The 13,622-nt window shown below is 34.6% G+C and overlaps 1 protein-coding gene across 1 annotated transcript in view; it reads left to right on the top strand.

Annotated features, from left to right (window-relative positions):
• Positions 1–662: 662 nt before the first annotated feature.
• Positions 663–13,622, top strand: part of TLK1 (tousled-like kinase 1) — a 36,675-nt gene continuing 23,715 nt past the window's right edge. Inside the window, exons 1-9 of the mRNA XM_009996141.1 lie at positions 663–777; positions 2,178–2,249; positions 5,491–5,566; positions 8,213–8,259; positions 8,624–8,710; positions 9,718–9,807; positions 10,672–10,764; positions 11,611–11,721; positions 13,458–13,594. Coding sequence (XP_009994443.1) covers positions 664–777; positions 2,178–2,249; positions 5,491–5,566; positions 8,213–8,259; positions 8,624–8,710; positions 9,718–9,807; positions 10,672–10,764; positions 11,611–11,721; positions 13,458–13,594 — 827 coding nt within the window. The 5' untranslated portion in view covers position 663. The remainder of the gene's footprint in view (positions 778–2,177; positions 2,250–5,490; positions 5,567–8,212; positions 8,260–8,623; positions 8,711–9,717; positions 9,808–10,671; positions 10,765–11,610; positions 11,722–13,457; positions 13,595–13,622) is intronic.

Raw genomic sequence — 13,622 nt, 5'->3', positions numbered from 1 at the left:
GAACCTCCTTTGTTCCTCCATTTCCTTCCACCTTCCCCTTGCTGCCGGTGCCAGCAGCACTGCTTTACCCCGTTTAGCAGGGCTCTGCGGAAGCACCACCTGTGCCAGGGTCTCTGTTACTCTTGACTCCTTTCGTATTGCTGATCCTGTTTCTTCCTTTGCTGCCCTTTGAGCCTCCATATAACCCTACATTCCCTCGCACGTGTTGGGGACTGCGGTCTACCTTCAGATTTTCCTTTTTTTCCTGTGATTCTTAATTGTTTGTCTTGGACGTTGATACGTTGATAGCGTAAACAATTTAAACAGTATGGAAAACAAAGGGATTGCAGAATTGAGGGGTTTTATGCTGGGAACTACTTTGCTCCTGTTGGCTAGTTTTTAATCTATAAATCTCAAGCTACAGACTTCATGTCTCTTACATGCCTCTAACAGGTTCTAATTTTCACCAGAATAGAGAAAGCTATTCTGATACACAGAACTTTCCCCAGATTTTCTGGAATTCATTATTCATTATATGAGTGTAGTCATTATTAAGTAAGAGGTGGTGAGTAATTTTCAAGTTGAGATTATAAATAATTTATTTGTATAGACCAGTGGTTCGTTTGGCTTTTTTTGGTAAAATAGTAAGAAATATAATTAATTTATCTATCTCTTTTAGGAGCAATGGATGAGCTTCATAGCCTGGACCCAAGAAGACAAGAATTGTTAGAGGCAAGATTTACAGGAGTAGTAAGTGGCAGCACTGGGAGTACTGGAAGTTGCAGTGTTGGAGCTAAAGTAAGTTCTAAGAGCAGTCATCCAAACCTGCCATCTTTGAAATATTAATTTATCTCACATTCTCTCATTCATATATTGCCCATGTGATTTACTTGTGAAAGTACTGTGCTAGAGGAGGCTCTTGGAAAAAGCCTTGTTAGTCTGTTATTTTGCTTTGAGATGGAATTGTTTATCCTGCACCTGTCTATGACTTGGACATCATATTGTTCTTAAAAATGCCAAAGAATGGGCTTATACAGGCTCTTTTCTGGTTTTGCTCTAGTGCATATGTGATCAGAGACTGGAAGTTTTTCCCAGTATTTAAGTGGAGTTTTCCCTTCTGCAGATGGCCAGCTACTTAAAGCTTGGCTTGAAATGGACACAGGGAGTCTGGTGTGACCTCTGTTTTTAAGATTATGCTTGTTTGAAGACTAATGTATTTAGATTAACAAAGCCAAATTTGTTCAACTTTTCCAGACATTTATAGGAATTTTAACTACTTTCATTGTAGACTTTCACTAGTCTATCTGTTAGTATCTAAACCAGGATGCAAAATGTGAGGAAAAACCTTGTGAACATAGTGGGAATTAATTACCTTCTGTGTGTCATATACCACCCTTCAGCTGATACACCTGCAAAATAAATTTGCCTTTATTACAAATTCTGTTTAAGTTACTAACTTCAGCTTTCAAGACCTGTCTTGGAATACTATTGCCTAGCCAGACTTCCTTTTTGCCTCATGCCCACAGCCACACATACCAAATCTGCATTTTCCTAACCTAGCAAGACAATACAGAGGTTGCAGATGCACTTACTGGTTATTTTTGGAAACAGTCGAAGTAATTATTTTTTAGTAATTAAATTGAGATTTACTAATTGAGACTACTACTTTAAAAGTCTACTGTCTTGCTGAAGAGTTTTGGAATTGTTGGGGAAAAAACTTTGTTACTTTGGGGGAAAATGATTTGTTTTAAGAATGTAGAATAATACTGTTAATAGGTTGTAATTTTCTTGTATTGAATGGATTTAAAAAATAATCTCTGCCAGAGCCTAGTATCTTCTTTGGAAAATGAAAATTTTTAGTTGTCTCCAGCACTTTCAGCCATATTTGCTTTATATGCCCATTCTGTGGAATAATTTCATAGGGTTTTTAATAATACGTTTCAATCAAACCAGATTGAAATGTTTTAGAGTTCTACTTTGCTTAAGAGCAATCGAAATACAGAATTTACTCTGTCTTGTCAAAACATCCACCTGTCAAACTTCTTACCCCCTTGCAAATCACCAGTGCTCTATAATAATTTTTTTTCTTTAAAGCATTACATTTCATTACTATTACTTCTTTAAATGTGAATGCTAGTAGTGGATTAGCTGTTTTATAAAGCTGCATATAATGTTTAGTATTTTATTTGTCTTGGTAGGCCTCAACAAATAATGAAAGTTCAAATCACAGTTTTGGAAGCTTGGGATCTTTAAGTGATAAAGAATCAGAGGTAAGTATATGGGGAAGATGTATTATTACTTCAAAATTTTAGTGCTATCAAGTAATATTTATTCCATTTTGATGCCTTATTTTATATAGAAGCTTTTAAAGTAAAATACAAAATGCACAGTTAGATAGGAAAAAGCATACCTTACTAAAATATGCCATCTCTTGGAGAAGTCAACACGACTTCATAAAAGTTTCTTTGGATTTTTGGTCATGAAACTAGCTGCTTTTGCTTTATTATACATGTAGTCATAGTGTGAGAGTATATACAGCTTTTGGAGCTGAAAATTCTTAATTGGTTTGCTGTATTTTGTCTAGTAAGCAGTAAGATTTTCATCAGCACAGGTAAACTTCAACTAGTCTTTGCATCTTAGAAAATACTCTAGAAACTAATTTGCTATGTTTTCTTTCAAAATATGGATTTACTTCAAGGTCAGACAGTAGCTATCATATACATTTGTAAAAGCTGCAGTTGTCACTGTATTTTCTTACCTCATACCACTTTGTAATCCAAAAAAGAATTCATACTCTTACTAGGTTTTAATGTGCAGAGTGCAGACCATCCTGGAGTAAATTTTCCTCTTAGTGACCAGCACCGATGTAGTTGCAGTAATGCAGTTCTTAGAATTTACCTATTTTTGAGTTGGTGAGTCCCTCTGACAATTTTGCTTGTGTACATCACATATTGCATCAGTAAGATGATTCCCATTGTAGGCGAGAGTGTATTTCTAGCCCAGGCTAGACCTGTGTTTGCATATGTCATGCTGGAGGGAGAGTTGTTAAAAATGTGCTTTTGACATTATTTTCACATGTTAAAGCTTTATTTTGGGGTTTGATTTTTCATTCAGTCACTGTGAAACATTGATGTTTGCTTTTATATTGGGCTGAATTTAGTTGGTTTCCCATGGTACCTTCTAAATGAATATTCTATATGTGTGATTTCGTTTTCCTCTTTGAAAAAGTCCTTGTGATGTTTTTTTCCCCTTGCCTTTCCCAGCTGCTTTTTCTTTCCATTGTCTTAACCAGAAGAGTGGCTGCCTGTTGTTTTTCCTCATGGCTTTTCCTAGAAATACTTGAGGCAGTGTTACAGTGATGCAGTTCTGATGTTGGTGTGGGAGTGGAAGTGTGCTGCAGTAGCCTGGAGGTTGCGATGCATCACTGCAGTTCTTTGACATAAAAATGTGTCTATGTGTAGTTGAGTGATCTCAAAACGCTGTTTTTATGTATAATAACTTTTTTTTTTAGTAAAATACAATTTTACAGTTTTATACAGGAGATACAGGGACAAGGTTTCCCAAGGCATGTAAGTTTGAAAGTCCAATCCATATATTCAGTCTGCACAGTGTTTTAACCCCAAGCCGTGCTTCTGGGTAGGGACAGTTTTTTGTTTGCTTTTTTTTTTTTTTTTAAGGTTGTGTTGGGGTTTTTTTGTGGTTTTGGTTTTTATTGTTTGGTGTTTTTTTTTTAATATTCTAAAACTTGTATTCTTAAATGGAAATAGACTTTTTTTCTAGAAAATCCCTGCACAGATCTCCAGTGCATAGTGCTCCAGGTTTGTTGTGTTTTCTGAAAGATGAGTCTTAATGACATTGAATAATGGAATATGATTTCTGGAGCCATTTCCAGAAGTTGTCAGTTGTATTCACTTAAATTGAATTGTAATTGTAATACCAAATATGTTAATAATTTTTTAGAGTTTTGTTCTTAAAATAACATCTGGTTACTTATATACTGTCATCTTATAAAAAGTACACTTCTGTTCTTAATATTGAGAACAAGTTGTGGGGTTTTTTTGGAGTTTGTTTTTTTTTTTTTTTAATGGTGTGACAATGAAGGTTTCATGGTAATAGGGAATGCCTCTTGTGGTTGGTAGTGTAGAAATACAAAGACTCATAGAGGTGGCAGTGCAATCATTTGATGCTGGGAGAGCTGTTGTATTACAATAGATATCAGAAGGAAAGAAAAAAGTAGAAATGCAAATCTTGGAATCTCTGAAATTAATTTCTAGCAAAAATGTCAGTTTCTGGCCAAATTGTGAGGAACATTCATTCATTCTTTGCCAAAACAAATAGGATATTTGCAGTAAATTTATATTTTAAGATATCAATATGAAGGTTTTTGAACTGAAACATTTGAAATGCTTTTAGTGATGACTTGATATTTGAATTTTGAAATAATTTGCTATGTTGAGAAGGAACACTTGGAGCACAAAATGACAAATACAGTAAAGTGATAAAAAGATGGTACAGTGAAAAATAAAACACTGATCTCAAATTTAGTCTGAGATATTAGGGACCATTGATTTCTTGACTGTAAAACCAAGAGTTCATGTAATGGCTTCTGTGCTTTCTTCAGCAACTGGTATGAGACTGATTAGAGGCTGAATACAAACACAGCTGCAGTATCTTTTCCTTGAACCAAAGCAGCTTGTAGAATTTAACTTACACTGGGGAGACTAACTGGCTTGAATTCTCAGATCAAGGGAGAGCAAATATAATTTAGAGATGTTTCTGATCACATCCCTTTCTTGTTATTTATGTTGTACATGACAGTTGTAGTTTCTAGGCAACTAAATATAATATTTCCGGAATAAAACAGAAACAACACTACTTTTCAAGTGGATAGATACTCAAATTTTGAGCAATTGCTCTGTTTTTTTTCCTCTGTTTTAATTTTTATATTTTTTTAATCCTAAGGAGATTCTAGAAATCTACAGTTTATATTATTTTGGAGATTACTTTTGCACTTCTGAAAATCAATGGTGTTATTTGCTTCCTACTGAAGCACTGGAACTTTGTGATATACTGTGGCAATGTGTAGAAAACACTATCAAGAATCAGCTTATTTCACTAAGTATTAAGCTTTAAAACACTCACAGGTAAAATGTAGCCGTAAGCGAAACCAAACTGGATGTTCATAAACCCCAGAATGAATGAAAAGGTATAATAAGGTATAAGGTATAACAGGTATAAAAAGGTATAAGGCTTAACAATTAATATGTAGAGTTGCCTTTTGGGAAATTATTTAAGAATTATTTATCACTTTCTTAAATACCTTTTCTAGCTTGTATTTATCTGATTGACCAAGGATCGTATTACCTACTTAACTGCAATCTGAAATTACATCCCTGCTGAATTGTGAAGTCATGTTTTATGAATGACGATTTAAACCTATTTCACAACAATATGGTAATAATATAAATAAATAGAGCTGCTGTTGGATCATGTTCTTTTTGATGTTTGTAGACTCCAGAGAAGAAACAGTCAGAACCTTCCAGAGGAAGAAAAAGAAAAGCAGATACTCAGAGTGAAAGCAGCCAAGGTAAACAAATGAATTAGATAGTTACTGCATGTAATTAATACAATTACAATGCACAAAGTCTTGCCTATTAGCCTTAAAAATTCTGTATTTTTGCTTGTCTTTTGCATAAGACAAATGTTGGGTTTTGGGTGATAAATCATGAATCCTCCCTCCCCCCTCATTTGTCACTAGAAGGGATGTGCAAGTAAAACCTGACCTGGGCTGGTAACTGCCCATAAGAATTGTGTGCTACTGCATGTGTAACTTGCAGCTATGATACAGCTCTCTATTCTTTAAGAATTGTAGCAGCTCCTCTCATCCAAAATACCTTTGTGGTTTGTATTTCTTTTCAGTAGGTAAGGGGGAAAAGGGATTACAGATTATAATATCTTGATTGCTTTTTTTTCAGGTTTATTTAAAAATCAAATTTTATTCTTCCTCTTCTGAGAATTATTGTACAGTGTAGTTATCTAGAGAAACGGGGAAACTGGGATAAGACTATTTCCAACTGAATACTTATAAAGCATAGTTTTTGTCATTCTTCTCTTTATTGTGCCTTTTGGGGGAGACATTGTGGAAATTTAGCTTCAACACAAAAATTCATCAAAAGGGGAGAGGGAACAGTTTTGATAACATCTGTATTAGCCTTTTTTAATTCTTAGTAGAGCTAGGAAACACCACTTCAGATACACATCAATGGGCTCCAATATCTGGAAGTCTTCATGATGCAACATACTATTAGTAGAAGAATTATGTAGTTTCACTGAAATTAATTTCTTTGTAAGTGTTGCTTCATAGAGACCCATTTTGTTCAGACAACTTGGTTGAAATTTCTTATTTGCATTGTTCTAGTAGCCTGTTCTTCCTGGTATCGATGAGAGTTGAAATTAGAGGTGATCAAAATTTTTTGAACTTTTTGGCAAAGACAATGTTATTATAATGTCTTATAATTACTATTTTACTGTGAGCAGCAGTGAAACTGAATAGTCTGCACTGCAATATTCTCAAGGAACTGCCGTAGAAAACTGCAGCATATTGGAGTGGCACAGGACAGTTGTAGGGCAGCAAATACTGCTGGTTTATTGAAAAAGGGAATAAGAGATCCATCTCTTGCATATTGCATACCTAGATATTTTATAGTTTTATTATTTATTATTTTGCAAATAATCCATAGATGATGAAGAAGAGTGTTGTTTAGAACATGGAGGTAATTGGAAAGTGAGATAAAATCAGTGTAAATCTATTCATAATTGGCTATGCCAAAAGAATTTTATGTATTTCTTCAGTGCAGAGTTCTGTAACGTGACATAGAATAGATTTTTCTGTACTGAAAAGTAACGCAGTCTGTCTCATTTATCTGGTTGAAAGCAAATTTTAATTAGATAAAGTGATATATGACAATGAGGCATGAAGACAGAAGTCACTAGCAAAATTACAGGATAGGTAAGGAACAGCCAGAGGTCAGTGATTAGCAGCCTAGGTGGGTAAATACTGGAAGAGCTAGCTGTGTGCTCTTCTAGGTCTTCTAATTATTTTATCTAAACATTTCTGTTAAAAGTCATAACACAAAAAGGGCTGCCAAGTGTTTCTGTTTCTTCATGGTATTTCTTAGTGACACAAAGTTATGCAGTCCTGAAGATAAAGAGACACATTGGACTAGAAAAAAATTATTCAGGGCTGAAGCAATAGTTGAGCTTAAAAATCTTTGCTAAGAAGTTTGCTAATTACTTCCTAATTTATTGCAAAAAAATTATTTCTATAAAGAAAAAACCTTTTAACAGTGGTCCATATTCAAGATCACAGACCCACAGAATTGCTTAAGTTGGAAGGGACCTTAAAGATCATCTAGTTCCAACCCCTCTGCCATGTGCAGGGACACCTCCCATTAGATCTGGTTGCTTACAGGCCCATCCAACCTGACCTTGAACACTTCCAGGAGTGTCTCCTAACAGGTAATCTGACCTATTCAGGAAACAAATACAGTCTTAAGATTTAAAGCATTTATGCCATTGGGTAAGGCATGGGTGTGATCTCTGGAATACTGGTTCTGGGTCACACACCAATGCTCCTGAAGTCTCGATACTGATTAAGATAAAATAAATTCTACTCTCAAATTTTGCTCTATCTCCCTAGTTAACCCTGTGAGTTAGCTGATTCAGAATCAGGTTCTAGGAATGGAAATACTTTTTATCCTCTATGCCCACGCTGTTACTGGCATATAGGGAAATCCTTGGGCTGAAGATTTGTGCACAATAACTCACCTGAAGCATAAAATGTTATCAGACTTGGTCAATTTGATATTTTCGAAGTGGGTGAACTTTGAGATAGTCCTTGAAAAGAGGAGGAACTTAGAGCTAAAGGTTTGATCTGTAGGATGAAGCATGAATTTTGTGTTCTTTAGAGGTGGTTGAGGCTTACTGGTAAGTCTGCACTGATATAGTTTAGGAATTTAAGTGTGACTTAATTTCTGATTTCTCAATTAATGGAATATGCAAATTTCTTCGTGGCCAGTCCCATAATTATATACATAGGGAGATCACACAGCAAAGAAAAGCAATTAACAAGTGGTAAGACTTTGCTATAATTACCGAATAGGTAAAAATGTGAGACATATATCTGTAAGTAATTTAGTTAATCACTTCTAATGTGTGAATATATTTGTTTCAGGAAAGAATATTGGGGGACGTGGTCACAAGATAAGTGATTATTTTGAGGTAAGGTTTTTGTGTGTTTGTAAAATTTAGCTTTAAAATTTACTTTTACCTTTTTTGGATGTTAAAAAATTTTGCTTGTAATGGACAGGCCTCTTGAGAGGATACTTTTTTTCTTTATATAAGTTTTATGAGTATTAATTAAACCTTGAAGTAGGGATGTAGAGGTCTCTTGGTACAGCCTGAGCTAATACACAAAAAACAATTTCTTTCATTAAGTTCTTTAAATGGCCAGAGGCTACATGAATAAAAGTAATAACAGTCTGATTTACAAATTCTGTGTGTACATGAGCTGTATCATGCAGTAGTTGTATGATGTATTTTGAGAAGAAGATTGACTAATTGTAGGGTCATATCTTCTCTACAGTATCAAGGTGGAAACGGCTCTAGTCCAGTGCGGGGTGTACCTCCTGCAATCAGATCTCCTCAGAATTCACATTCCGCTCCTTCTTCTGTAAGTTTGTGAACTTCATAACTGCTGGAGATAATATGAAAAAAATCTGAACTTGAGGGAAGAGTTTTCAGAGAAAGGATTCCTGGGAAGGAGTTAATTCTTTCAACAGTGAAAAAAAAAGGATCATGTTAAATATTAAAAATAAAATTTTCCGTTAATGCTGGGACTTGTTCTTTAAAACATTATTTTTAAACACAAAGTAATTAGTTAAATATGGAATAAGTTTTTAATTACATCTATTCAGAAGCCTCATACTAAAAAGAGGAGGAAACTGAACCCCTAACTTGGGAGCTCAGATTTTGATAAATCACAGGTTTTTAAATAATTGACATCTGATTTGCCTGTATCCATTTAAAATTCTCTGAGTTGCACATGCTAATTCATTTTTTCCTCATATGCACAATTTCAGTGTTAAGCATACACACATGATTCTAAATGGCCAGATTCTGCCAGTTAGAGAAATTATTTGTTTTCTCTGTTGGTAGACCTCTCTCTACTTTCAAATTTAGGGATCATCTTATTCTTGTGGAATTTGACTTGAAAATGGTCTCATTCACACAAACTAGTGGGTTTTGAGAAGTTTCATTAACAGAATTTGTGTTCTGATCTGCAGTAGCTTCCCCTTTCTGGTTCTCCCATGGGAAGTAACTTCTGAAAAAAATACTCACAGTACTTTATTTTGAGATGCAAAAGCTTAGAATCAGAAAAATAAGACTGTGTAAGAGACTTGTCACCTTATGTCAAGTCTTGTCTTAAGTCATTCAGTCATTTTCCCAAATGTGACAATCTTGTTTTTTTCAGAGAATATTTTGTATCCTTTCTAAATACCAGGTGGTATATAACAGTATAGTGATAGCTCTCAATGCAGTGTCCCAAGTAGTATCCTCTATAATAAAGACAGCAGTTTCCTCTATTCTATAAAGTGTTCCTGCCAAGGTAAACAAGGCTATGTTCATAATTTGAGTATTACAGTGGTGTCTAAAATCCTTTGTTTTCATGCATTCCAGGTTCGACAGAATAGTCCTTCTCCTACTTCATTAGCTTTTGGGGACCACCCTGTCACACAACCAAAGCAGTTATCTTTTAAAATTACTCAGGTAACTATTTTTGAGAAGAGATATCTTCTATCACTTAAGACTGTAGGAAAAAAAACACAACCCAGTATATTTATTTATTTGTCTTTCAACTTCAAACTCTTGAAGGTTTTCAAAAGCTTTGCTTTTTGCAATCCACCAAAACATTTTTCTGTTAACTTCAGCAACTCATAATTCAAATCTGATTACTTTTGTGTTCTGGACTTGCTCTGCTTCCAAGGTTGCATGTCCTGAGTAGTTAGATGACCATGTCATTGGTAGGCTTCTGCTCAAGATTTTAGCTCTTGTGTAATCTTAGAAGTGGAGGCTGCTTTTTCAGGCACTATTTGAAGTGACAGCTGCTGTTGTCAGATTGCATTTAAAATATGACATTGAAGAAGAAAAATGAGATGGTAATCGAAGTGATAAAAATCTAGCTCTGTCCTGACTAAAACCCAAAAGCAACAGTTTTATCTTGTGTGCCATTTCTGATGTGATCTGTTCTTTCAAAACCTAGAGCAAGGCTACTTCACCTGTTGACCAAATACAGAGAATTGAAAGTAATAAGCTGACATTCATGTTCTTGCCCTGTTCTGTATGCTTTTCTGTGAACAGTAACTTTTCAATTAGTGATGAAATCTTTTAATACTGTGAGTGGTTTGTCCCAACTGTTCATTCTTGTCTTCATGAAGAGGGAACAAATTTTTGAGTAAGAACCTTCCATCTCACATTCCAATCACATGGAAATATGATGTGCTGGTCTTGTTGAATGTTTTAAAACAGCTTATTTCTCCATGTAACAGACATGAGAAAAATAAGCTGTAATTTTTAAAGGAAAGGATAAATACTTCACAATGTTTTGGGGTTTTGTTGGGTTTTTTTTTTTAGACTGATCTCACAATGCTGAAACTAGCTGCACTAGAAAGTAATAAAAATCAAGACTTGGAAAAGAAAGAAGGTCGTATAGATGACTTACTCAGGGTAAGTGTTAGACATGGTGTAAAAATATTCAGATCAACAATGTATTTGAGGCAAATATTTTAAATGTTTGAATAATCCATGTTTTTAAAAATTACCCTGGAGTTATATACTTTAAAAGGCGGAAGGAGGCTTTAATTTTTGTAATTTTTTTTCTGAAAATCCAACAAGACTGTAAAATTAAATGCATAAGGTTTTTTCCTGCTTTTGTGCCGTAGCTTGTTAGATTAAATATGTTTATAGGTTTTCTGAAGGTGCAAAGAAAGCTGATGCTGTTTTACAGGTAGTTAATTAGTTCCTTAAGTTCATAATATAATTTAATGGAACAGGTGTCTTTTTATTCTTCTAATTGTGAATAGCAGTTATCAGTGGGACAACTATTGGCAGAGTCAGAATGGAGCTGATTGACAGAAATTATTACGTGCAATAACTACTTTTACTAAGAAACCTATGCTATACTGTGCTCTAGGACCTGTTTTCAGAAAATAAAATCGTAATGCTTTTTCTCTTGAAGGAAGTGTTGGAGAGGTGATATGTAGAAATATTAAATAAAAATAATATATTCATAGTCTGTTTAGTGTTTATATGCAGACAAGTCTATATTAACCCATGCAATCATACATTATAAAATTGTATGTGTAGACTCTTTTAGCACATGTTCAACAATATAGAATAGACAAACCTAACATTTACAAAAAATAATTTTAAACAAAGTTAATAATGCTGTAGATTCTTCAAGGTAATAAGTTAAAGTATATATGTTTATGCATTCTCCTTAAGTCATGTGAAGTTAGCTTTATTTTCTGTGACAGCTTATATATCTTTTCATGCTTTGTATGTATGGATTAGGCTAACTGTGATCTTAGAAGACAAATAGATGAACAACAAAAGCTACTTGAAAAATATAAAGAAAGGCTAAACAAATGTATTTCAATGAGCAAGAAGCTTCTAATTGAAAAGGTAAGCTTACTGTTTTTAATATTTTTGTGAGAAAAACTGTGAGGTTCCTGTAGAACTCCCATTATGATTCCTTAATTTTTACTTAATTTTGACTTCAACTTTTTCGTACTAGTCTCTGAGACTGAAGCTTCACAGGCGTGGTCTCTATCTGGCAGTGTCTTTGAAAGCCTGAATAGGAAAAATAAATTGTTGAGCCTTTGTCAAATCATGGAAAATGTGCCTTTTTATTTGAAGGGAGGTTTTCCATCATGAGTAATTCAGATATAGCAAAACATAAAAGATAGCAATATTTTTGTGAATGGCAAATTATCTGGAAAAACTGTAAGAATAACATAACAGTGGGTGAAAAAAATTCTGAACGTAATCTGTGGTGGAGATGAGATGGATAAAGTCTCTTTGTGAGACACTTAAGTGGCTGAGATATTTTTTTAATGTAAAATGATTAAATGCTGTGTTAGCTCAAAATTAATGGGAACAAGGAAATGAATGTGACCACTAACCATCATACTACTATGAAAGAAATGTTTTTTTCAAATTGAATGCCAATTATATTTAAACTAGGAGCAGTTTCTTATAAGACATGGGTACCTTGTCTCTCTCTTCTTTAAAACACCCTTCTTTGAAAAAAAAATAAATCTAGCGAGAAGTCAATACAAAACCAAAATAAATTTATTACTAATTAGGGTACAAAAAATTTAAGGTAAGCGGCAAGTCTCTTCCCTAATACTGGTTGCTAGATGCTGCTGTCAGATACAAGGGCACAAATGGATCCATTAGAGGATCAGGGTGACTTTCCTCGTTATTGTGCCATAAATAGATTATTGCAGTTTTTTTAAAGTTTCTTCATGAGGGAAATACAGGGAAAAGATGCATTGGATCTGTTCAGCATGGTGCTAGAGGGGCACCTTCAGACTGAGAATATCACATCGACCAGTTTTCATGAAAGGCCATGCAGGCCTTATCTTCTGTCTAGAAGTCTGCACAAAGATCCTTAATTCTGTCAATTTTTCACTTTTTGTGTGTGTGTGTAATTTTGGGCCATAGACATTCCTTAAGAAACAAGCATTTGTGATAGAGAAGTTTGTGTACATTGTGGGTGTTCACAGTGCTCTTTCTTCTTGTGCTGAGGCAGGCTGGGCTGATTTAGTCATATTTTGCATCCCAAGGATGCTTGTGGTAGTAATGGTTCAGAGAAGGGCATCTGTTTTGATAGGGCAAGTTATCGTCTTTCCTGCCATGCATTCCCACATGGAGATTCCTGAGCTCAGTCAGTTTGGTGCAAGTAGCAACATCGATGCTCTGTCAAGGAAGTTTCCAGGCTAAGTATAGCAGGTGCACTCTTTCTGGCATCCAAGCAGCCTCATTTAGTATAATAAAAATGTATAGACATAATCTTATTTACATGCCTGTATGATGCTGATACTCTCTCAGTTTTGCTTTATTTACAAATAAGATGTTTTGTTAATTATGCAGAACAGCAAACTTACAGGAAAACAGGGTCAAACTCAGATAATTTTTTGTGCACAAATCATCATTAGTACCAATTCTGACATCTGCAGACATTTGAGTTCTGCAGAAATTAGAGTAAGTCGAGTAAAGTAATGAAAGATATTTTTATCTATACTCCTTTTATCCCTCCCTTAGAAAGTTGTTGGAGGAAAAAAATCCAGAGTGTTTTACTGATGTTTTGAACACTTTAGAATTACTAAATATGAGTATTTTTGTGGTTTCTTTAGAGCACACAGGAGAAGCTGGCAAGCAGAGAGAAGAGCATGCAAGACAGATTACGCTTGGGGCATTTTACAACAGTTCGTCATGGTGCTTCATTTACTGAGCAGTGGACAGATGGCTTCGCATTTCAAAATCTTGTGAAGTTAGTCAATGCTATGTTCTTAAAATTC

Source organism: Chaetura pelagica, unplaced genomic scaffold (genome assembly GCF_000747805.2).
Source record: "Chaetura pelagica isolate M959 unplaced genomic scaffold, ChaPel_1.0 scaffold3, whole genome shotgun sequence".
NCBI lineage: Eukaryota > Metazoa > Chordata > Aves > Apodiformes > Apodidae > Chaetura > Chaetura pelagica.
Note: the sequence above shows the minus strand (reverse complement) of the source record. Positions and strands in the feature narration are given on the sequence as shown.